Below are 25,108 nucleotides of genomic sequence, written 5' to 3'. Positions count from 1 at the left end.
CTGACATTAACAGTGGAACTATATATACTTCTCCTTGAGTCGTCTTCATTTTTTCACATAGTTCAAAGAACGTTTTTGTATGGCTGGATGGTTACCTCTCATCACGAATCCAAAGCTGTTCCCCTCCTTGTGCAAACAGATGTCGATTGTCTTTGATATAACCCCTGAGGTGCTGTCTGGAGCTGTGAGAGAAGGTAAAGAGAAAAATAATTTGCTGCTAGCTAAGTATTTTTAAGCATAATTTACTTCTATTGCTCCATTATTGTGAGCAATTAACGTTTTTGTTCTCCTACACAACGTTTAACATCTTGCTAATGAAAAGTTTAATATCAAAAAAGGAACAGATGTTGATTGATTTTTTTCAGGGTGAGTGAAGCAGGCAGGACCCAAATGCAGAATAAACAGAAAATACATTTATTTCAAGGTTTCAAATAGGACCAAACAGAAAACTACCCCGCAAACACAGTCATAGACAAACAAGGAACTAACAATGACAGACAGAAAAACCAGAACTTAAATACACACAAGACTAATCAAAGAAACAAGAGACAGGCGAGGAGGGAGGAGAAAACACAGGGGCACCAGGTGAACACAATCGGTAATCAGACAGGAGGGAACACAGACAGAAAGCAACAGGCAAGACAGGGGGTGAACACTTTTCAAAATAAAACAGGAAACCAAAGACAGAAAAAGACAAGACAAAACAAAACACAGACAGATCGTGACAATTTTATATTTTCAGTGTTTACATTTTCATCCGAATGGAAATGTTTTGGCCCGTGTTGGCGTGTATGCTCTTGTCAGCCACCGTACATTTCACAGCTCTATAAAACACCAACATTCAGTGCTGTAAACATTATATTTCAGGAAAGACTCTGGTCAACCCCGCCCCCCAGAAGACACAAACGTTTTGAATGTCCCCATCCTCACATCATTCCTCATACTGTAAACCTTACACATGTGTGGTCATTGCTATCTCTTTAAAAAGAACATAGCTTTTTCCATTGAAGTTCTGAAAAACGGTGCATATTGTAATAATTTGTCATTTTTTGTTTTATTTTTTTGAAAATAGTGATTTTAATAGTTTAATATTTGCTTCTTTTTTTCACAACGTATTTCCTCTTATTGCGTTGATTTATGCGCCATTATATTTTTTTTCCACAAGCACATCTTCAGTACATGTGTGTGTGTGGAGCTGAAGTTATGTACCTGTAGGGGGCAGTTCGTACTCCACCTCCAGCAGGACTCTCTCCCCGACGTTCTTCAGTAAACTGATGATCTCTTCGTGCCGCAGTTTGGTCAGATTGATGCCATTCACAGACTTTATGTAGTCACCCACATTGAGCTGGTCACTCCTGCACAAAAGAAAAGGAACAAAGCATGGACAAAGGTGGGTATGAATTAGGGATCGACCGATATGGCTTTTTCAAGGCCGATACCGATTATTAGTAATCAAGGAGACCGATAACCGATATTTGGAACCGATATACATTTGCAGTAAAATCAGAAAATCTTGGTGTCAAAATGTAGAATAACACAAACTCCAACACAACTCAACACAACTTCTTTGAAATGCATTTAAGCATATATTATGTTTAATGAACTTTTAAACATCTTACAACTGGTTTCCTCTCTGTGCCCTTTTCTTTAGTGCAGTCATCTGCTATGAGTTAGAGAGACAAGAAGTGGGGCAGCAGGCTGACATGCTTAACTAACAATAATGCTTAATTTATTAGATCTGTCTATCTAGCATAAAATCCCAATAAGCTGCTAGCAACTGCAAACCACTAGTGCTAGCTAATGTTTTGCAAACTATTAAAAGTGAGGCTATTACAGTAGACCTAACGTTAGTCTAGTAGCCTCACTTCTAATATTTTGCTAAACATTTGCTAGATACATGTTGGCTAGCTCATGAGCTTCACATATCAGCCTGAAAAACTGCGAGGCTCCATATTCTATTACTTATATAATTTATATATCACTGTATTTATTTTATTGTACAGGTTATATATAGTAGTTAAAGTTGATATACATATTGTTTTGTATTGGATTTGATATTTCTTTGGGCATTTCACTTTAACTTCTTAAGTCTATATACATCTTTATTTTTTTTAATTTTTTTTTATCTTAGTATGGCACACTTTTTTTAATCACACATTTTTATATAAATATTTGAAATGATATAATTTGTATTTATATCCTTCTATGGAACGGATGACACAGAACCCAAAACAAAAGTATTCTGAATGTGATTCTCTGGTGTTGCCCCCACCTGGCTGCCAGCCCTCCAGGCCGTAGGTTCGACACCCGGGGTTTCCCGTCCTTGTCTGTTCCTCCGGAGATGGTGAGGCCCAGCGTGCTGCCTTCCTTCTTCACCAGCTCCACCATAGTCACCCCCCGCAGAGCTTCTAACCAAAAACACACATACACATGAAGACAAATACAAACACACAAACAGGGACGGAAATGGACACACCCACACACACAGATGTGCAAACAGAAACACACACACACACGCACACACACACACATTCAAACAAACAGATACAGCAGAGAGGTGGAAAGTGGTTAGCGGCTTCTCTCTGTCCATTCTGATTGGTGGATTAAAAGGAAGCTGAGTTACAGGAAAGATAAATTGAAAGCTGTTTGCTGCCGTGTGTCCTTGAGTGAGATCCCCCGTCTGCTCAATATGAGAGTCAGCTGAAATGACTAAAATGTAAATGTGAAGATCAGATAAGATAAGCATCAGTTAATGAGAAATAACAAAGCCTCGTGTTTCATGCTGTTTCTCCGCTTGGAAAGTTCCTGGCAGGGATGGAAAGGCCTTGAAAGGTTAAAGCACATCATCAGTAACAGCAAATTACAACAGTCACTCTTCACAGTAATGTATGTGTACTTCATAAGATATTCTTTATGACACAACAAAACACATAGCCCTAACTCTAACCCTAAGGAAAGGCATGTTCCTGTAGAGATGTGTTTCCACAGTTGTTATAGTGTGGCCTGTATCACACTTAATTCTCCTTCTTAAATACCTGATTATATACCAGTGCATCGACAAGATGGGTACTTCATCATGTCTTCACCATGAGTCGGAGTCTTCATCATGTCTTCACCATGAGTCTGAGTCTTCGTCGTGTCTTCACCATGAGTCTGAGTCTTCATCATGTCTTCAACATGAGTCTCTGAGTCTTCATCATGTCTTCATCATGTCTTCACCATGAGTCTGAGTCTTCATCATGTCTTCACCATGAGTCTGAGTCTTCATCATGTCTTCAACATGAGTCTGAGTCTTCATCATGTCTTCACCATGAGTCTGAGTCTTCATCATGTCTTCATCATGAGTCTTCATCATGTCTTCACCATGAGTCTGAGTCTTCATCATGAGTCTTCATCATGTCTTCACTATGAGTCTGAGTCTTCATCATGTCTTCATCATGTATTCACCATGAGTCTGAGTCTTCATCATGTCTTCATCATGAGTCTGAGTCTTCATCATGTCTTCATCATGAGTCTGAGTCTTCATCATGTCTTCACCATGAGTATGCATCTTCATCATGTCTTCATCATGAGTCTTCATCATGAGTCTGAGTCTACATCATGAGCATGAGTCTTCATCATGTCTTCATCATGAGCCTGAGTCTTCACCATGAATCTGAGTCTTCATCAAGTCTTCATCATGAGTCTGAGTCTTCATCATGTCTTCATCATGAGTCTGAGTCTTCATCATGTCTTCATCATGAGTCTGAGTCTTCACCATGAGTCTTCACCATGAGTCTGAGTCTTCATCATGAGTCTTCACCATGAGTCTGAGTCTTCATCATGAGTCTGAGTCTTCATCGTGAGTCTTCACCATGAGTCTGAGTCTTCATCATGAGTCTTCACCATGAGTCTGAGTCTTCATCATGAGCCTGAGTCTTCATCATGTCTTCACCATGAGCCTGAGTCTTCAGCATGTCTTCACCATGAGTCTGAGTCTTCATAGAGTCTTCACCATGAGTCTGAGTCTTCATCGAGTCTTCACCATGAGTCTGAGTCTTCATCATGTCTTCACCATGAGTCTGAGTCTTCATCATGTCTTCACCATGAGTCTGAGTCTTCATTGAGTCTGAGTCTTCATCATGTCTTCACCATGAGTCTGAGTCTTCATTGAGTCTTCACCATGAGTCTGAGTCTTCATTGAGTCTTCACCATGAGTCTGCGTCTTGATCATGTCTTGATCATGAGCCTGAGTCTTCGTCATGTCTTCACCATGAGCCTGAGTCTTCATCATGTCTTCACCATGAGCCTGAGTCTTCATCATGAGTCTATATCATGTCTTCACCATGAGTCTGCGTCTTGATCATGTCTTCATCATGAGCCTGAGTCTTCGTCATGTCTTCACCATGAACCTGAGTCTTCACCATGAATCTGAGTCTTCATCAAGTCTTCATCATGAGTCTGAGTCTTCATCATGTCTTCATCATGAGTCTGAGTCTTCATCATGTCTTCATCATGAGTCTGAGTCTTCACCATGAGTCTGAGTCTTCATCATGAGTCTTCACCATGAGTCTGAGTCTTCATCATGAGTCTGAGTCTTCATCGTGAGTCTTCACCATGAGTCTGAGTCTTCATCATGAGTCTTCACCATGAGTCTGAGTCTTCATCATGAGCCTGAGTCTTCATCATGTCTTCACCATGAGCCTGAGTCTTCAGCATGTCTTCACCATGAGTCTGAGTCTTCATAGAGTCTTCACCATGAGTCTGAGTCTTCATCGAGTCTTCACCATGAGTCTGAGTCTTCATCATGTCTTCACCATGAGTCTGAGTCTTCATCATGTCTTCACCATGAGTCTGAGTCTTCATTGAGTCTGAGTCTTCATCATGTCTTCACCATGAGTCTGAGTCTTCATTGAGTCTTCACCATGAGTCTGAGTCTTCATTGAGTCTTCACCATGAGTCTGCGTCTTGATCATGTCTTGATCATGAGCCTGAGTCTTCGTCATGTCTTCACCATGAGCCTGAGTCTTCATCATGTCTTCACCATGAGCCTGAGTCTTCATCATGAGTCTATATCATGTCTTCACCATGAGTCTGCGTCTTGATCATGTCTTCATCATGAGCCTGAGTCTTCGTCATGTCTTCACCATGAACCTGAGTCTTCACCATGAGTCTTCACCATGAGTCTTCACCATGAGTCTGAGTCTTCATCATGTCTTCACCATGAGTCATCAGAAGGTCCTTGGGCTCTAGAGGACATCCTTCTTCTTTACTGTTCCTGTTACACTCTGTCCCAGTGGCTACAAGGACTTTTATTGAGTGGAAACAAGGATCAAAGAATGGTGGACTGTTCTGATTTATAACAACAGAAGGACAATACACTTCTGTACAGTGCAATATTCCCTCAACACTCAATTAAACTACTGTACGAACAAAGGATCACAACGTCTAGACTGTAGCTACTGTCGGGCGGAGTCAAGGCTTCATGAAGTAAACAACTTGATGGGTTGAACTGGGAATGAAACTCGAGTTTACCTTCAAAATCGTTTTGGTTTTGAGGTTTAAAGTTCATGAAGAAAGACTTGTTACATTGTGATATCAAACATCTACAAAATATAATGAGTTTGGCTGCATATCATCCGCAAGCCTGTGAAGAAGGTACTGAACACCAAACTGTAAGCAAATATAGAGAACAACTGTGATTTTCTCCCAACTACTGAAATAATAATGTGTCTCTTTAGCTGCTATATACTCCTCTTTGTTCACCACCTCTCTGAATGCACATGCCAACAGTTTGGTGCTGAGCAGGAAGTGTACAGTGGGTTTTAAGAGTTAAATCACTGAGAAAACAGATGCTGTCTGCAGCGAAAAATAAGAAGTGTGTATAAATCAGAACTGTAGATGTATGTCCCGGGTTGAGTTGCAGTTTTCATGATAAGTATCTGTAGGTGTGTCCAGGGGCGCCGTAAGGGGGTGAACAGTTAGGACGATTCTAAGGGCCCGTGACTGACAGGGGCACAAACTATTTTAGAACATTAAGATAAAAATGTTTAAGTAACCAATGTGATATCTTTTCATGGGGCCCAAAATCCCTGGGTGTATCACGAAAAGCGACCACTTTCAATATATATCCTTTATGGAAATATGTTCTAAAGATCATGCTTATCATGTTAAAGTAAAAGGCAATATTAATCAGAATGATAATCTGAATTCTTAATGTTATCCTGGGGGAAGGTGTGTTTTGTGACAGTTGCTCCACTGAATTTTGAAATAAATTAAAATATACATACAAAAAGGATTAATAAGATATTTATATAAACACTATATGTATATAAACAAATTAAGTTAGAGTACAATACAAAGAACAAGTAAATGGAAGTTTTATAAAGACTAGGGCTGTCAAGTTAATAACGCGTTACGCCACTAATTATTTTAACGCGTTTAACGCATGTGTATTTTTTGTCCTCGGCCGCCCCGTAGTTTCAGAGCGCATCGAGTTTAAAATACCATCTACAAGCCGCTCCTGTCGCCCGCTTGCTGCAGACCACACTTCCACGCTCACCGGCAGGCACCGACTGGCCATCGGGAGGACCGGGAGGGTGTGTGTATGTGTAGTGTTGTTGTTAGCATCTGGTGCTAGCTAGCTGCGCTAACGGATATAAGGAGCTGTTTCAATGAAAACAGAGGAGCGACATTTCGCCGACAACTGCGCCGAGCACTTGACTTTATGCAGGAAGCCAGAGAGTGGGACATTGTACGAAAAGTCAGCACACTCAGCACGGATAGCGCAACATGATCGCAGCGTCCAGGCAGCTCCCGTTCGAGCATATGCCTTGAGTTGCACATAGCTCCAACGATCCATCAGTGTCTCTCCACGCACGCACGCACGCACGCACGCACACACACGCACACACACACACACACACACACACACACGTAAAATGAAGCTTTGGTGTAATAGATGGTTAGATTAGTTAAATCCCTGAGGCGCTCTGAGGATCAGTGAGGTGCTTCATACCACAGCTGTATCTGGGGATTACAACACACACATAGTCACACAAACACACATTACCTGCAAAAGGCACTTAATCATTCATTAGTGCCTGTACTGTTCATATTTGCATAAAAGTATTAAAGCTTTTACAGGTGTAGTTTGAAGCCGATAGCCGATCATTTCTTCTGAACTGAATCCCTCTCAAAATGAGTTATTTTATCAACAGATGCAGCAGTGAGTGTGTTGGGATTCATAACGTTTTATCTACCATTTCATTTTGATGCTTAGGAATACACAGGAGAAGATTGTACAACACAGACAGTAACTCATGACATGGTTTTTATTATCAAAACAGAGAACCGAGGAAAGTTATTTCACATCTAATGATGATCCGGGAAATGGAAAGATGTTATCTCTCTCAAACACACATGAAGGTATGGGGGGGAATGACACACATTTAGACAACATTGTAAGCTATTAAAGCAAAGTGATGCTTGAAACTATACATGCATAAAGATTGGTACAGAAAATATGAGGAAAAGAAGAAATAGAGAAATAGGATGGTGGACTCAATGGAGGCATTTAAACACATTCATAAGGGAAAATGAAAGCTTACAGCCTACAGGTAATAGTGGAGGGAAATTTGGGATTTTAGCCTTTGCAGACCATTTACATGCACACAAATCTACAAACACACTACAGGAAAGGGAAAGGCCTATTTAAAGAAATTCTGATGAGAAAGAAAGTAATAATGATTACAGATTTAAAAAGCACAATTTGATACAGAGCATAAATGTATCATTCAGAAATATGAATATGAATATTTAAACACAATTCTCAAATAATACAGACATTTTTTGAGCTTTCCTGTTGGCTCTCTTTAAGCCATGTGTCTGCTTGAAGGTTGGCAATGAAAGCAGCGTAATTAATAGTGTAAGAATAACCATGCTCTTTTATCGTGGTATATTTCCTGTTTGCATTGGATGTTGGGTTATGCCATACTGTACTGCAGGGCTAGAGTTAGGCCCAGGCCCATTCCTATTTTAGGCCCATTCAAGTTGATATGAGGAGAAGCACTGTCTCCTCTCCACTGTTTCACAATGACTGGCTGACCATTAGTTTAATATTTAAAGGATATATTGTTTTCGTAAAGTAAAGTAAATGGGATATCATAAAAAAAAATACATAACATAAATAATGGTAAACGTCTCGAGGGCTATGGCAAGAATGATCAGAATGCATTGAGGGAACCTTTCAGAACAGGCACATTTAGTAGATAATAGACAACCTGAGACCTTGGTGTTATCACACTGTATCTGCAGACATAAGGTCACACTGTCATCAAAATACAAAGTAGATCAGAATCAGATAGTGAACTAGAGTGAACATGATCTTGTTTGCACAGCAAGTCTTTTTTAAATGCTTCAAACTCTTTAAGCAAATCGCTTTCATCAAAATACACTACTTAGGCATTTGTCTGAGCCAAATCATCATAAGATCCTTATGATGATTCAGTGTGTGACAAAGTCTGTATTATAGAGTTCACAGTAGTTTACTAAGCATTGGATGGATGGATGGATGGATGGATAGAAGGATATATGGAGATAGATAGATGGCTTTACCTGGTATACTGTGTCTTCTGGAGGCCATGGTCTGTTCTGGTCCGGAGATATCTTTCGTTTTTCCATATGGTCCGTCATCTACAAAAAGACAAACAGAAAAGCTTTAGAGGTACTGATGCACTTCTTTAATTTATCTCAGAGGGGAGGACTGGGACACAAATTCAGCCCGGGACATTCAGACGCACCGGCCCACACACCGGCCTACGCGTGCGGACCACCCTTGTAGCCTACAGATAAATTATACCTCTATGCTCATCATGGGCGGTGCCAGAGATTTTCTTTTGGGGGTGCTGTGGGGTAGCTTGCCGTTTCATAGAGGCTGCTCAAACATGTATTAATGTACCGGCTGCTACAGTTGAATTTTCTACTGCAACACTCCGCACATGCACAGTACACCCGCGACAGTTACAATGAAGGCTCGATAGTCAGCTCACGGCATATAGGTGTAGGCAGGGGTAAAGTGCTATTTTTTTACAAGTGGGGGGTGGACCTAACCTCTTCTAGGGGGGTCCGGGGGCACACTCCCCCGGGAAGATTTTTTTTTAATTATTGAAGTTAATTGCATTCATCCGTTGCACTTTGAGAGCAACATTATGAGATCTATGGATACATCTCTCAACACCCAGATGAAATGGAACTGTAAACAGATTTACTTTTTCTTTATGGATATTTTACTAATCATTCCCCTTTCAAACTGTATTCTTGTTTAACTGTCATATAGCCTAGTATTTTATTTGAATATGTTCTGTACTGCATTTGTATTTATACACTGAATGAGGCAGCATTGTCTTGATAAAGTTGCAGAAACACCGATGCATTTACAAAACTAAAACAAAAAACTCTTAACCTCACTCTCTTTTACAATTCACATCACACTGATTTGGGTCAATCATATTGTGCTTTAATAATGCACGTTTAGTTCCATAAGATAAAAAACACCCCATCTTTACCTCGCATTTCATCATAAATGAGAGTATCCCCCAAGCATTCCACTGAGGAGCAAAAAAGAAGACAAAAGATACTCTCCTTTACGTGCTCTTATGTTTTTCTGTATTTACTGAAAAGCTTGCTGGCAGGTTCTTCCAAATAATAACCAAACTAGTGGCATGGCTGTAGGGAGGACAACATTCGTCCATTGTTCAGTTGGTCCAACATTGGCCCCAAAAGTGAAATATCTTGAATCACATGCTGTACAAACATCCAGAAATGTCCAGAAAATTAGTCACAATGACATTGGTGAGCCTGTCATGTTTCATATATTGCCACAGAATGTCCTCTTGTCTGGTATTAAAATGTGACAAGGTTAGACATCTGAACATCTTTATATATGTTTTTGTAATCTCCAAAACAACTTGAACAGATCCAGCCGCACTGGATCTCACTGCATAAAGAGCTGCTCTCCGTACATGCTGTGTGAATACTGAAAAACCTACCTCACATGTAATCTACTTAGCACCATCACAGTTACATCCACTACTCTGTATGTACAACCTTGTAAGCTGATTATGTACGAGGAAACATTTGCAGGAACTTGAAGTGAAATGTAGTTTTCGACACAGTTGCTGCTCTTTAATAGTTAGACACGTTAGTAAATACACAGTAAGGCCATTTTCGAAGGGTTGATTAGTCTCATCTATGCTTGGCCATCACTGTAAAATGTCACATGGGGGAACGGCGGCGGTATTTGACGCTCATGGAAACACCGCATCCGTCCATGTCGGCGGCAGTTAAAGGCAATGTGAGCGTCCATTCCCATTGGATAATGGAGAATTGTACACCCGGAATTAAGTATTCTCCTTACTGTCGATTAATTTGACAGTGATATCGCCACTACTCATCAACTCAAAACACCAGATTATCCTTGTGATCGATCCGATCTCCATTCAGAAAACACTCATTTAAAAAGGTTTTTCGCCTGCCGTCTTGTCTGCACACTTGTCAAAGCATTAAAGCATGGTTTTTACTAACCGTTATCAGTATTTAGTTACTTTGGCATAATTTTGAAACGTGTATTACAATTAAATCACGGTCAAATTGGTTAATTTTGTAGTGGGTTTCCACCACAGTATTTACATGGATATAAGCCACCCATCCCCCACCAATGAATGGTGAAAACAAATGATCCTACAATTTCAATTTCAGAGGCGTTTTTGTAGAAATACTACGTCCCAAGTTGTGGACCAACGTAGTTATTACACGTTTAGATGTGAGACTGGGTTGGAAATCTAAGTATCTCCGGAGAGCAATCAGCAGTGCAAAGAGACCGTACAAAGAGAAGGTGGAATCTGACTTCAAAGGCTGTAACACCCGGAACATGTGGGCGGGACTAACAACAATGACAGACTACAAAGGAGCAGCGGGGGGTGCTGTGGGAGTGTCTGCGTGGGCATCTCTCCCAGATGAGCTGAACAGCTTTTTTGCACGTTTTGAGAGCAGCCAGGCTGGGGGTGCAGAGAAGGACCAGGAGCCCTGCCCTTTTGTTTTAAACAGGGCAGATGTGTGTAAATCCTTTAAAAGGGTTAACCCACACAAGGCTCCTGAACCTGATGGCATCCCTGGCCGTGTTCTCAGGGTGTGTGCAGTTCAGCTGGCAGAGGTGTTCAGACATCTCCCTGCTGCAGTCTGTAGTCCCCACATGTTTGAAACACTCCACCATCATTCCTGTCCCCAAAAAGACAAAACTCACCAGCCTCAATGACTACCTCCCAGTAGCACTCACCTCCATCATAATGAAGTGCTTTGAGCGGTTAGTCAAATAATTCATCACCTCCTCCCTCCCTGACTCTCTGGACCCTCTGCAGTCTGCCTACAGAGCAAACAGGTCCACAGACGACGCCATAGCCCTCACCATCCACACTGCCCTCTCACACCTGGACCAGAGGAACACATATGTGAGAATGCTGTTCATTGACTACAGTTCAGCCTTCAATACCATTGCGCCCTCCAAGCTGGTCATCAAGCTCAGAGACCTCGGGCTCAACAGCGCCCTCTGTGACTGGATCCTGAACTTCCTGACAGGCAGACCCCAGGCAGTGCGGGTGGGAAACATCACATCCTCCACCCTGATCCTCAACACCGGTGCCCCTCAAGGCTGCGTGCTCAGCCCTCTCCTCTACTCCCTGTTCACACACGACTGCGTGGCCACACACAGCTCCAACACCATCATGAAGTTTGCTGACGACACGACCGTCATCGGCCAGATCACAGACGGCGACGAGATAGCGTACAGAGAGGAGGTCGAAAACCTGACATCTTGGTGCCAGGATAACAACCTCCATCTCAACGTCAGCAAAACAAAGGAGCTGATAGTGGATTACAGGAAGCAGCAGAGAGAGGGACACACCCCCATCGCCATCAATGGGACTACGGTGGAGAGAGTCAGCAGCTTCAGGTTCCTTGGGGTCCACATCACTGAGGACCTGACATGGACTCTTCACACCACCACCATCACCAAAAAAGCTTCACAGCGGCTCTACTTCCCCCGCAGGCTGAGGATTCCAGGATACTCTGCAACTTCTACAGGTGCACCATGGAGAGTGTCCTGACGGGCTGCATCACGGCCTGGTACAGCAGCTGCACCACGGCCTGGTACAGCAGCTGCACCGCCCTTAATCGTAAGGCTTTACAGAGGGTGGTGAAAACTGCAGACAACATCACCAGGACGGAGCTGCCATCCATGGAGGGCCTCCCAGCGGTTTAGGAAGAAAGCCCTCCGGATTATAAAAGACCCCCATCACCCCAGCCACAAACTGTTCTCTCTGCTGCTGTCTGGCAGGCGTTACCGCAGCATCCGGACTAAAACCACCAGATTCAGAAACAGCTTCATCCCACAGGCAATAAGACTGTTAAACACCTGAACTGCTGAAACAATTTCATAACATTCATCTGCTAGTTAGTAATTATTTATCTATTATCTAATATATCATTCCAATAACTTGTATATAGACTCGTATTGCACTATTCCACTTTTTTTCTCTCTCACTTTTTTTAAACTATTTTTCTTTTTATATTACTTTTAATATAGTATATTTTAATATTATTTTTATATTGTCTGCTTATCTGTATTATTGTGTTGCATTGTTGGAGAAGCCTAATATTTTCAACGACATAATTACTCTGTAGCTATGTTAGTTTGACAATAAACAACCTTGAACCTTGAGCTTGGCCAGACACTCCCCACAACAATGGAACAATTCAAAATCACAACATAGCACAATATACTTTTCCCTCCTTTTTTCCATCTTCTTTTAATGTGTTTTTCTATTTGGCTTTGTTATGTATAATGTTATTAGTATTATGTTTGTTGTATACACTTTTGGTATCCACTGTGAAACATTTTAATAAAAAAAGGAAGTGCCAAAAAAAACTAAAAGATTACATTGGAGAAAATCCGCAATGACCAGGATAAATATTGATATTCCAATTTAGCAAATAGATGTTACAATAAATGTTTATCACTTTTTGTGAATGTGCCGATATCACTTTTTGATAAGCGCAGGCTTATATGTGTAAGACAGATCTGTATTTTTAATCAAGGGAATTTATTTTCTTCTGATATTTCACTTTTAGATATTAGAGTGTCATCAGTTTTTATTCTTGAGCACTTTTAGATTTCAAATGACCTATTTAAAGATCTCATCTATGATGTATAATAGGATATTAAGTATTTTGCTCAGTGTGACAGCTGCTGTGACAGTGCAGTGTTGTTGTGGCTCTGAGGGGAGAGGAAGTGTCCTACTTTACAACCTCTGCTTCCTCACAGGGTGGGACGAGTTTAACAATTCATAAGCCAGTTCGCAAATACTTTATTACCCTACTCCAGAAGTGTCATTAAGTTGCATTTTAATCACGGACAATTATACCGTGGCTTACAGAATAAATATGTATTTGTAATACTTTCAGCACCTGAAGTGGCATTTTAAAGCAGCTTAATATCATCCATAGAGTTAGAAAGGATTTTTAAAGGGCCTCAGTTGTGCTTTTAATTCCTCTTTAAATTATATTCACACTATTTCGCCAGAGTGCCTTCAAGTCTTAATTTCACTGTGACGAATAACCTGCAGAAGTTAGTTTGCTTTTTGCAATTTACTACAGCAGAAAACTTGAATCTTAAGTTGTAAATCACGTGCTTATTCACCCTGAGACTTTGTGGGTTTCCACCGACCGTCCAAACACGCGCAGGGCAACCTGAACGTAAAAGAATATGGTTCAATTGCAAACCGACTCCTTCAACCTCCTCCTAGTAACTGCGCAATGTAAGGTAGACATTTCGCATTACATTGTTTTTTACTTGCTTTTTACTTTAGATCACGTATACTCATGTCCAGTCAAGAAAACAGTTGTGCATTTTGAATATAAAGTTGTGTCTTTTTAAAGGGACTGTTGCAAAACCAAGCAGCTCATTTAGATCAGATTTAACAATGATAAGAGGTTTACAAAGAGGTTTTCGGAGTTGTATAATGGAACTTTGTATGCTCTATACATCAGTAGCATGCTTCTCCTTTATTCTTTTGTCATCGTATCTAGCAGACAGTCCCATGTTCTATAAAGGCTGTTGGATGCTGTTCTAAAAATGCTATTGCAACCCCTTTACTATGGCTTTCATACTAACTTTTTCAAAATGCAACACCTAACAAAAAAGCAATATCATCTCCCAAAAGAACCTCATATTTTTAGGAGTTCAGTTAAATAAATAAAATATAAACTTTCATAAGCCAGGCTATAGATGTTTCTGAAGCAAGGTACAGACACACATTACAATCACTACAAAGGCATTTTGAGTTGTATAGTAATGCCTTGTTACTGATTGGGAATCAGAGCAGGCCAAAAAGGACAGTAACACGCTCCTCCAAAGTGAAGGACTCTTAGGGTTTAGTCGTAAGTCTGTGTGATACTTTCATACCTTTCCTAAAGTGTTATTTGAAGCAAAGACAATCCACACAGTCCGTTTAGTTAGTTAGCTGGTTGACTTAGAACATGTGAAATTGATCAAAGAACCTGAAGTTCAAGTCTCAATGTATTCCGTCGCATTAAAGTGTTTTCCCCTTTAAATCATTTCTATACGTGACACATTTTCCTGACAACCCATGCTAAACATGCAGCACTTTCCCCCCGGTAATGCTCAGAAACCAGTCCTCCTCCCAGCAGACAGTGGAAAGGAGGCCATTGTTGTTGCGTGTCGTAGTTTAGCGATCCTCACAGAGGTGTAATGAGTTTAATAATTCATAAGTTGCGGATTCAATTTCGCTTTAAACCGTTTTCATAAGTTCTCTGGCTGGCTGCTTTCCTGCTGTGGATCTGTCACAGGCATAATTGCCCCTGGAGGCTGCTCATCAACACACACACAAACACACATGCACACACACTAACATGCACCGCCTCTGGCAGCACAGACCGATGCATACCCAAAAGGATTTACGCAGCCAACGTACACCAACGTGGGCACCAACAGACACACAATAGAAACAGTGTGTGTACAAGTGCAAGTCCTACAAACACTCTTATATAAACAGTACACAGAGTGAGAGATACATCGCTTAAGGCAGCTTGGCCATCTCTGTCTCTGTAACTGGATGTAAGACAAACTACTTTAGTCACAACGTGCCCCCCCCGCAGCAGTATGAATCCTCATCTCTCATCCTACAAACACACACATTTTGTGTCATCAACAGGCTTCTGGAAGCAGAACATATGATCTGTTAGGGCTCAAATATTTCTCTTCAGAGGATGTACAGATCCGCTTCATTCGAACATATTTTCTCTTGATACGTCTCTTTGAAGCGGTCTTTTCTCTCAATTCCCCAACTCTGCCTAATAAATTAGTGTCTCCTGGTGAATAATTTGAATGTGATTAGGCTAATGAGTGCTGGCGCTGTCAGCTTACTGAACAGGTTGAGTTATAGACGAGGCATCTGGCCAGATTTCCCCCTGCAGTAGAAGCACCAGCATAATGCTTACAGCGGGAGCAACCTTTAAAACAGTGACAGAGATGTTGTAAGCACGTGAAAGGCAGGTCGATAGACTAACACAGTTTGTTAAACACTTTTTTCAAATGTTCAGATTTGTTGCTGTGTCTCAATTTGCATACTTCTGTTCTAACATGTTCTATATTGAGTGCATAAGTGCGTCCCCATGCAAAATATGGAAGAATGCGCTGTGAGAACCTGTATGGTGCCCTCACGTACGGTGGCCCTGAAGTGCAAGTCAAAACAACATTTCATAAAACACTACAGCATTTCAAACATTCCGGAAAGGGTATTCCTTTAGGGAGAACACTTCTTGTTTGTGATTGGACAGTGCCAGCTGGAGAAGCACTGCTGTGATTGGTTGTTTTGCTGGCAGTCAAGAAATTACGCGTGGTGATTGGTCAGCACCCGACAGCGCCACGTATTTCCTGTTTGGTACTATTCAGCTGTTTCTGCTTGAATATAAACTGAGTTGAAAAGAATGGAAGAAGATATGGAAATGTTGAGGGAATATTTTAGGAGGATTCAGGATTGTAACGGAGGTGATCTCTGGGCCCATAGATCTCGGCCTCCGTTACGGATTGTGTAGCTTCGTTGTTGGTGATTGTGTTCACCTGGTGCCCTGTGTTGTGAGGGGGGAGGAGTCTGTGATTAGTCGGTGTGTATTTAGGCTCTGTTTTCCCTGTTAGTGTGTGGGTGAGATCCTTGTTGCTGGTGACGGGGTTCACGTGGACAGTCATATTGAGGCTGTGTACCACAATGAGAAAGAAATGCCCACACCGGGTTGTATTTGGGACGTCCTGCCTCTGCCTCCTTGCTTGGTCGGGCCGCTCAACGCTTAGCTTCACAAGGATGTATGACAATTCTTCCTGGTCAAAATACAAACACTGTTCAAATGTTTAAAGAGAACGAGTAGGTGAACTAAAGCAATCGAAAGAGCAATAACCTGTTGTTGCAGAGTGAGCCATTTTTTAACATTTAACAAATGCATTAAAGGCATAGCTCAGGGGTCGGCAACCCGCGGCCCGCATGCGGCCCTTTAAGCCCTCTGCTCTGGCTCCCTTGAGCTTAGACAAAAAAAAGAAGTAAATACAATAAAAGTATTTGTAGGACTATTTATATTTTGTTACATGGTTGAAAATGTTTCGTATCTTGTATTTTGAGGTGATACTGTGACACATAAATAAAAAACAAAACGGTTTTAATTAGATCAACTAAAATATGCGTCACATCCTGCTCCGGTCCCGCGCGAGCGCCTTTTCTTGGAGGCGAATATTCTGACCCCCGGCTCGATGAGCGATCTATGGATAAATCAAAGAAAAGTACCGGAGGAACACAGGATTTAATTCTGCGTGGACAGAGTTGTCTGTTTTCACAGCAAACGATGCTGGCTTACCGGTTTGTCTGATATGTACTGTAGAGAGAAGTTGTCAACGGTGGTGCAGCCTTTACGTATCGAGGAACAACAAGGGAGAGGAAGCCAGCTGAAGATCTTCAGTCATAATTCAATGGGGTATGTAATTTATTTCAGAAAACACTTTTTGTTATATTCCATGGAATGCTCTTAACGTCCCGATAGCAATGAATATATTAAATGCTTTGACATTAAATACATACAAAAATTAATCCCTGGAAGCCGTAGCGCTGTAAAAAGCAGTTTTATATCAAGTAATAAATAGCCTAATAAATGCAAAAAAAACCTGTAGTTTTTGTCTGATATAACAATAAAAATCTGAAATATGTTTTGCGGCTCCAGACAAACATTTTTTTTGGAAAAAGGAGCAAAATGGCTCTTTTGGTCAAAAAGGTTGCAGACCCCTGGCATAGCTGAAGGTTTCTTTTCACGATAATTATACATTTGAACAACTCTAGAAATAATAACTCTGTCTTCTAACTGCCTGTAGTTAATCAATATTCTTTTTTACTTATCACTATTATCAGAAGTGAAACACTTTGCAGTACTCGCTGTGGAAAGCACCGATAACATGTACATGTAAACCAATTGTATTGTTCCACATGTAATGCACACAGAGGCACCCTCAGTGTGCATGTTCAAAACCATTCCTGCTAATGGCTAAGTTTAAACACAACACATGTATTTTTTCCGAAAGACCACAGAGCCATATTATGCCGCTCTGTTGAAAAGGAGATGTGTGACAGTAGGCACATCAGGGACATATTTTAACCTGAATACTTTTGTTACAGAACAAACAATTAACCTTCTGACAAACACACAATCACGCACAAATACAGTTTAAGTATGATCCCAGTGTGCACTATCTCAGCTTGTTTTACATGGTTATAGTTGAAGAAGTTAAAATCATCCAGCTCGACACAGAAACACCTGCCAGGCCTGTGTGTGAGTGTATCTCAGTCTGTGTGCATGCATCGTGAATACTAACAGACACTGCTCTGTAGTATCTTGCAGGACTCCCTCAAGCTTCAAGCAAACCTTTACACAAACTATTATGTATACAGTGTGACCACACACACACACACACACACACACACACACACACACACACACACACACACACACACACACACACACACACACACACACACACACACACACACACACACACACACACACACACACACACACACACACACACACTGTTCCTTGTGCAGGGCTGGACGAGATGTTATTTTTCTGCAAAGATCCTCATTATCCTGCAGCAGTTTGAGTTTCTCTTCAACACACTTCACAACAATATGCCCTGCAGATAAGATCACATTACATGCCAGGTCCAAATGACAAACGTTTTAGAACAGTCTAATGTTTTTTAGCAAAATGCTTCTAAGTTTGAACTTGTTTTGTTAAAATCTGAAAGAAATCATTTGAGATGGATGAGTTACCCCTTACTGCGTCAGCGTCACGTCGGAGGCTAGGGCGAGATTAACCTGAGCAGGAAGTTCATCGAGAGTATGGAGAAGATAATGAAGGTGTTACAAAAGCAGTAGAGACACAAAGCGACAAGAATGGGACCAGATACATATATGTATGTCCCACGACATGCAATAATATTCATTTATAGGGAGCTACGCATCGGGGGACGTTCCTTGTGAGCCAGTCAGACAGTGAACCACTGAGTCACTAACTTACTTAACAGGCGGAGCTTGATCAGTGATAAGACTCAGGTTTATAAAGGAATGTCAAATTTGAGAATCACTGAACAGCATGAATAATGTGTAAAACCACCTGTCTGCTGCTTCTAACATGAGCTATAGAAATACTGACCGATAAATACAATACAAATAGTGCAAGAGAATGTTGCAAATGGAAGTAAATGCAGAAATAAGTAAACTATATGTTATACATGTTATATAGAATAAGATCAAATACAATACTGTAAAGTGATCAAATCATATTTGGCTTATTGTAGTAATACATAGATATGTTAGCAGATGCATACTTTACCCATGACAAGTTAATTTACTTTACTTTACATTCCACCATTGTATAAATGTAACTTGTGCACTTTCGCTATAGTTAAATGTATTACATAAAGTACACAAGTACATACAAAAAATATGTAATCAGATTACTGGTATATTTAAAAAAGGATAAGAAACAGGAATATGATGTACCAATACATTTTAAATACATGATAGGTAGACATATTTATTTTTCATTTGTATTCTTCCATATTTTAAATATGTATTTTTAATGCAGTAGTTGGATGCCTGCTACTGACTTGCCTACTGCTACTTATTACTTTTTGTAACTGGTAATTGTAACGGAATACATTGATACAGTAACCCTCCCAACCCTGGTCATACGTATGCACTACGTTATTTCACATGTTGCCTGGAGGTCAGCGATACTGACTAGACAGGCAGCGTGCCAGACAGACGGAGAGAGAGACTGAGCTCAAGGCAGTCTGCAACTGAACACACACACGCATCATTTCACACCGACAAAAGAGGAATATGAGCGTGCTCTGTCAGGGCGATACAACAGACACATTCACACACACAATCTCTGTTTCTCTTTGTCTCCCTCGCTCACGAACACACGTAGCTTTGCCAGCGGGCGATGATGTGCTAGTTGTGGTGACCTTACAAGAGATTCGTCCGAAGCTTCTACTGTATGTGTCATGAAAACGGCAGTTGCTAACATGTGACTTAATATCTCCTCGACGCCATCACGCAGAGTCAGCTTTCGCTTAGCGGTGGTGATGCGCAGCCATGCGACCGTGTTGTAGTTCGTTATAGCATTATGTTTTTATTTGTGATGAAAGTAAATGGCTGAGGGAGCCCTTGTGAAGTTAACCTCTGGTTTGACTTACAAACATATGTCATCACTGCACCATTCAATAAATGAATAGCTACAACAGTCAATGTTGAGAGGGTTACTAGAACATTTTATTACATACAATACATATCAGTGAACTAATCTCAGTATCACATCATTAGACTATCCTAACCTGATTACTTTCTGTTACCTATGGAATACTTTAAAAACAAAAATGCAGAAAAATAAGAGAAATTATGTCTTTTTTACGTAAGTGTAATATGTAAGAAAATGGAACAATGTGACCTTAGTAACAGAATCCAAGATATTTAGTATCACAAATGTGTCCTCTGCTCTGTATGCCTTCCTATGCCAAGCATTGGACTACAAATAAGTATCAATAACAAAGTATTTAACTGTTATTCATCTTTTCTCCTTTGGAAATTGTTAAATTTGTACCCAGTGAAAGCATGTCTGGGAACTATGATGAATTCTAAGGCTGCGGCCACACGAGGACGAATTCGGTCGTTTGCGTTACTGTTTAGTGTCATATAGACCGTTCGGCCACACGAGGACGACCGAATACGGCACTAAACGACTGAGGAACGATAACGGGTCCCAAGGTGGATAGAAAGGCATACGCAACTCTCTGGGGGGTCAAACGGCTCCGTGTGTGCGCCCTATCCGAACATTTTCAGATCACTGATAGTGATTGCGCAATAGCCCCGCCTCTCCCCACCTCTTCTGCTCACCTCCGCTTACCCCGCGCCATTGCTGAAGTGTTTCGCCACCAACAACAACAACAATGGCGGATCGCAGAGTTGCTATCGTGCTCCGGACGCTATTGACCATGCTACAGTTGTTTGTGCAACATCTACAGCAATAATGATGAGGCAATAGCCCCGCCTCTCCCCACCTCTGCTGCTCACCCCCACGTCAAAGTAAACTGCATCCTGAATTCAGATTATTTATCTTTCTCTCGCGAGTGAAGTCTAATCTGACAGGACGGAGACACGCAGCTCTGCTCACCTGCAGCTCCTCCTGCTGCAGCAAAACACACACTTCAAGTCAGATCATCACCCTTAGCTATTTTAATTACCTCTCAAACTCCCTAAACTAGTTATAAATATGTTTATTTTTACAGTCGGCCGGGTCACTGATTACTGGATCAGCTGCTGCATGAGACAGACACTGGCGCTGTCCGAAGAGAGGGAGGAAAAAGAGAGGCTCCGTGTATTTTATTATTATAATATATAGAGTCTTGCTTCATTTGTTTTAAAGCTCAATAAATAACAAAGAAGACCTTTGACCGGCACTTTTATAATTTTGTCTGGAAGATTTAAACTTTAATACACGTTGACTGGTGAAAAACTCTGCCCGGTTCCCTCGGCCCCCACCGCGGAGAATAAACAGAAGGGCAACCATGACAACCATGCTTCTTCGCTGCTTTTGTGGAGGAAGTTACAGCGCCACGTTCAGGCTCCTGCATATGTACTGCAGCTTCTCCAGCGGTTGGAGCTAAACGGAGCGGTCTCGTGTGGGCAGACACTATCCGGATAACTATTGCGTGTGGACGGAAGCTTGTTTGCGATTGCGTTTGCGTTAATCCTATGCGTTTAGCCGTTTTCGTCCTCGTGTGGCCGCAGCCTGAGATAAGCTTTTCACTCAAGACAAAATGCATTGTTACATTGTAATCTTGCTAATAGTCTCAATTGTAAAACAAATGTACCAGTAATCTGATTACTTATTTCCTTTTTGTAAGGGAATAAAATAACTTTTTTAAATAGTGATTATATAATCAATGTCCATGTATCCCTCCCAGAGCCCGGAGAGAGTCATTGCCAAAACACATCATCATGCACAGGAAGTGCTGGATTTTATATGCAGAGCAAATGCAAATAGCATTAGACACACAACCACCCACACACACAGAGATTCCTACATGCACACCCACACAGCTTGTTTTGTATTTGATATTCACAGCACATAAAATCTTCTTCAATAAGTATTTATCATATGGATAGATAAAAGCAAATCTACCCACATGTTCATTAACACGCAAAGATCCCTGAAGAGATGTTTCTGTGTGTGGGTGCAGTGGCGTAACTATCGACGGTGCAGCCGGATAAAAAAAACGGCATTGACCGGTTCACAGTATTCAAAGTAACCAAGCAACCTAAATTAATTAGTAATTTGTCTGTCAAATGACCTTGCTCCCTTTCATGTCATGTGATACCTTGCGTGACGAGTGAACCGTTTAATCAACCTGTACTGTACTGTAGCTAGCAGCAGCAATATCCTATATGAGCAGTGAACACGTGCAATTATTAACACACGCAGTTGCATATTTGTCTCAAAAAGCGTGGGATGTTGGTTATTTCCTCCATCTAGGATGACACCAAAAGCCTCCCAGATACGTTCGATTTCGCTCTTAAGGAAGTGTTATTGAAAATGCTGTATTCTCCGATCTCCGCCTTCACCTCAGCCATTTCGAATGTGGTGCGCACAGCAGCAGATTGATGCGCTGCGGAGGTTATGATTATGCGCGGTCCTGCGGGGGAGAGGTCTGAGGATTTAAACATTAAACTAAATTATTATTATTTTAATATGCAACACCCACGACCCGACCCGCATCATCTTGTTTTACCCAGAACCGAACCTGGAAAAAAGTGTTTGAAAAAATACCACCCGCGAACAGTGTTGGGCAAGTTACTTCGAAAATGTAATATATTACATATTACTTATTACTCTCTTTTGAAAGTAATAAGTTACATTACAAAATTACTGTCTCTGAAATGTAATGAGTTACACTACTTTAGTTACTTTTCTAGTTACTTTCACCAAAATAACCGCAAAAGAATGGCTAGGTATTTTAAATGCTGAAATGTAATTTAGTGCAGCTCATTATACATCCAGTGAAAGGCGATGTGGTATAGCATAACAACTGTGTAGGCCCTTAAGGCTACTAACACCTTGTATTACACGGCTTAGTTGAATACTCCATTCTGATTGTAAATTCTTAACATGTGACACGTTGTTAATACAGCAGCACAGACCACTGTCAAGGACTATAATGAAGGTTGCTAAGGAGGATCCAGAAAGAGAAAGGAAAAGAGGTTAAAAGACGGAGCGCTGGACGTCAGATAAATCACCAGAATAAGGCAGAGAGGAAGTAAACACTGACAGGACACGGAATGGGCTCTGTAGTGTGTTTAGTATATGGCCGTGTGCAGGCCCGGCTCCAGAACAAAATGACTCAGGGTGCCTCTGAGATTACAGGGGGCGCAGCAGTAGTAGGTTTACATGAGCAATAGTGGCCGGCAACAGCAATGAGAAATAGCATTGATGGTCCCAATGAACAGATTATGGCATTTGTTATGTTTTGAAACCAAGCAAGTGAGAACATTTCAAGTGAGTTAAAAGTGAAATATATATCCTGAAATATCTCATACAGTCCAAAGTGGACTGTGGCAAAGAAAAGCACAAAAGCTTCAAAACTGTACTGATAAAACAAATGATACATATTGTAAATCAAGGCAAATATTATTTGAACCAGCTCATGGTTTGAAATGGCAAACATTGAAAAGCAAAAGTATTATTAAAACCATGTAGCCTACTAAACATCACCTTGGTCCCATCATATACTCTGGGAAGAGAGTATTTACTGTGCTTGAGAACTGGCATCACATCATCATGTGAGGTTGACTTTGTGACCTGGAGATCATTTCAGCTGCAACATCAGCTCGTTGATAAGCTTGGGATATGAGATCTTTTTGTAGCCATTCGTGGTGAAGGCATCTGTGCTATTGTATGCATTATTTGTGACCCAACATTTCTACAGGCATGACAATATGGCACTATTTTCACATATTCTAGCCCTTGTCTATTTGTATACCACGAGCTGCAAAATGACCGCCTAACCCCACTGTACAGGCGGGTACTTGTTTAGATCTACCTGGGCAGGCTCTGTTTTGCCGTGGTATCCTGGCACCTGCGGGCCGCAGAGGGGCGGCGGTGTTTCGGGCGATGAAGACTGCTGCTCCGGGGGCGAGTCAGGCGGGAGTAAGCTAGTGTCACAACGGAGGGTAACGTGATGTCCCCATCTGACCTGTTGCTACGGTCTGCAGTAGATGCAGTGTTGCTGGCGTTTAGTGATGGTTGCTTTAACCATTTTCGTATAAATGATTATCCACAGATGTGTGTCACTGCTGTGGAAGCACTTTGGAAATGATGCACGCGCAGCGGAGCAGGTCACGCGCACCTGACACAATTTGTTGTTAGTATTTTTCGCTCCGTTCTCTTTTTTGAATAGAGGGTGAATAACATTCAACTGCCCCGAAGATCCCGGCGCGAAGCCTGAAGGGTAAACACCAGGTTTACTAATCTACCCGCACAATTTGTCTGGTGTCGGAATGTCTCGCTATGTACCATTTAATTTCGGGTTAAAATGTGTTGTAACTGCGTTACTGAGCATTGTAACGGGTAATATATTACCCACATTTCATTAGTAATGCGTTACATTACTTCGTTACAGCAAAAAGTAATATATTACTGTAACTCCGTTACTTTTGTAACGCGTTACACCCAACACTGCCCGCGAATCACTTTTACCCGCGGGTACCCGACCCGATGCAGGACTCTGCTGGGAGGACCAGCATTATGATCAAATGTTCACCTCATTATCTCGCATCTGACACAAACACACACACATACACGCAGCTCAAACTGTAAGGCAGTGTCACTTTAGATTAGTGTGTTTTTTGTGTGCGTGTTGAAATTGGTCTGTGTAATGAGTGTAATATTTTGTTTTCTTAAACAGATGTGTTGGTTAAGGACCAAAAGAAAATCACGTTTAAGAGCGTGGCTCTGAGAGCTGGTGGATACAAAAATGTAAAGCATTTTTTGATATTTAGCAGACCTTAAAAAAAGCGAGATTTTATGTATATATTGTTATTAAATGTATGTTTCATATATTTACATATGTTATGTATGTATCGCCTCTGTATACCATAAATACGGAGGCACATTGATTCTCTCAAAAATAATTTAAAAAAGGGCTAAAATATAATAAGTTTAGAGTTAACATACATTTAATATGTTTTGTATATAAATATTCTATACTATTAATTTATAATATTTGAGTTATACTGTACTTCAATGTTCAATTGTTAAACTTTGTCATTTTTATTAGGGCTGTCAGTCGATTAAAATATTTAATCGCGATTAATCGCATGATTGTCCATAGTTAATCGCGATTAATCGCAAATTAGTCGCACATTTTTGATCTGTTCTAAATGTACCTTAGAGGAAT

At 41.0% G+C, this 25,108-nt stretch overlaps 1 protein-coding gene across 1 annotated transcript in view; it reads right to left on the bottom strand.

The window, feature by feature from the left end:
* Positions 1–25,108, bottom strand: part of grip2b (glutamate receptor interacting protein 2b) — a 366,783-nt gene that overhangs the window by 126,433 nt on the left and 215,242 nt on the right. The window contains exons 2-5 of the mRNA XM_034082549.2: positions 8,596–8,673; positions 2,273–2,408; positions 1,210–1,355; positions 96–182 (exon numbers count right to left, since the gene is read on the bottom strand). Of these exons, the coding sequence (XP_033938440.1) occupies positions 96–182; positions 1,210–1,355; positions 2,273–2,408; positions 8,596–8,673 (447 nt within the window). The remainder of the gene's footprint in view (positions 1–95; positions 183–1,209; positions 1,356–2,272; positions 2,409–8,595; positions 8,674–25,108) is intronic.

The sequence above is a fragment of the Pseudochaenichthys georgianus genome, chromosome 5, assembly GCF_902827115.2.
Source record: "Pseudochaenichthys georgianus chromosome 5, fPseGeo1.2, whole genome shotgun sequence".
Taxonomy (NCBI): Eukaryota; Metazoa; Chordata; class Actinopteri; order Perciformes; family Channichthyidae; genus Pseudochaenichthys; species Pseudochaenichthys georgianus.
This window is presented reverse-complemented; position numbering and strand designations above follow the sequence as displayed.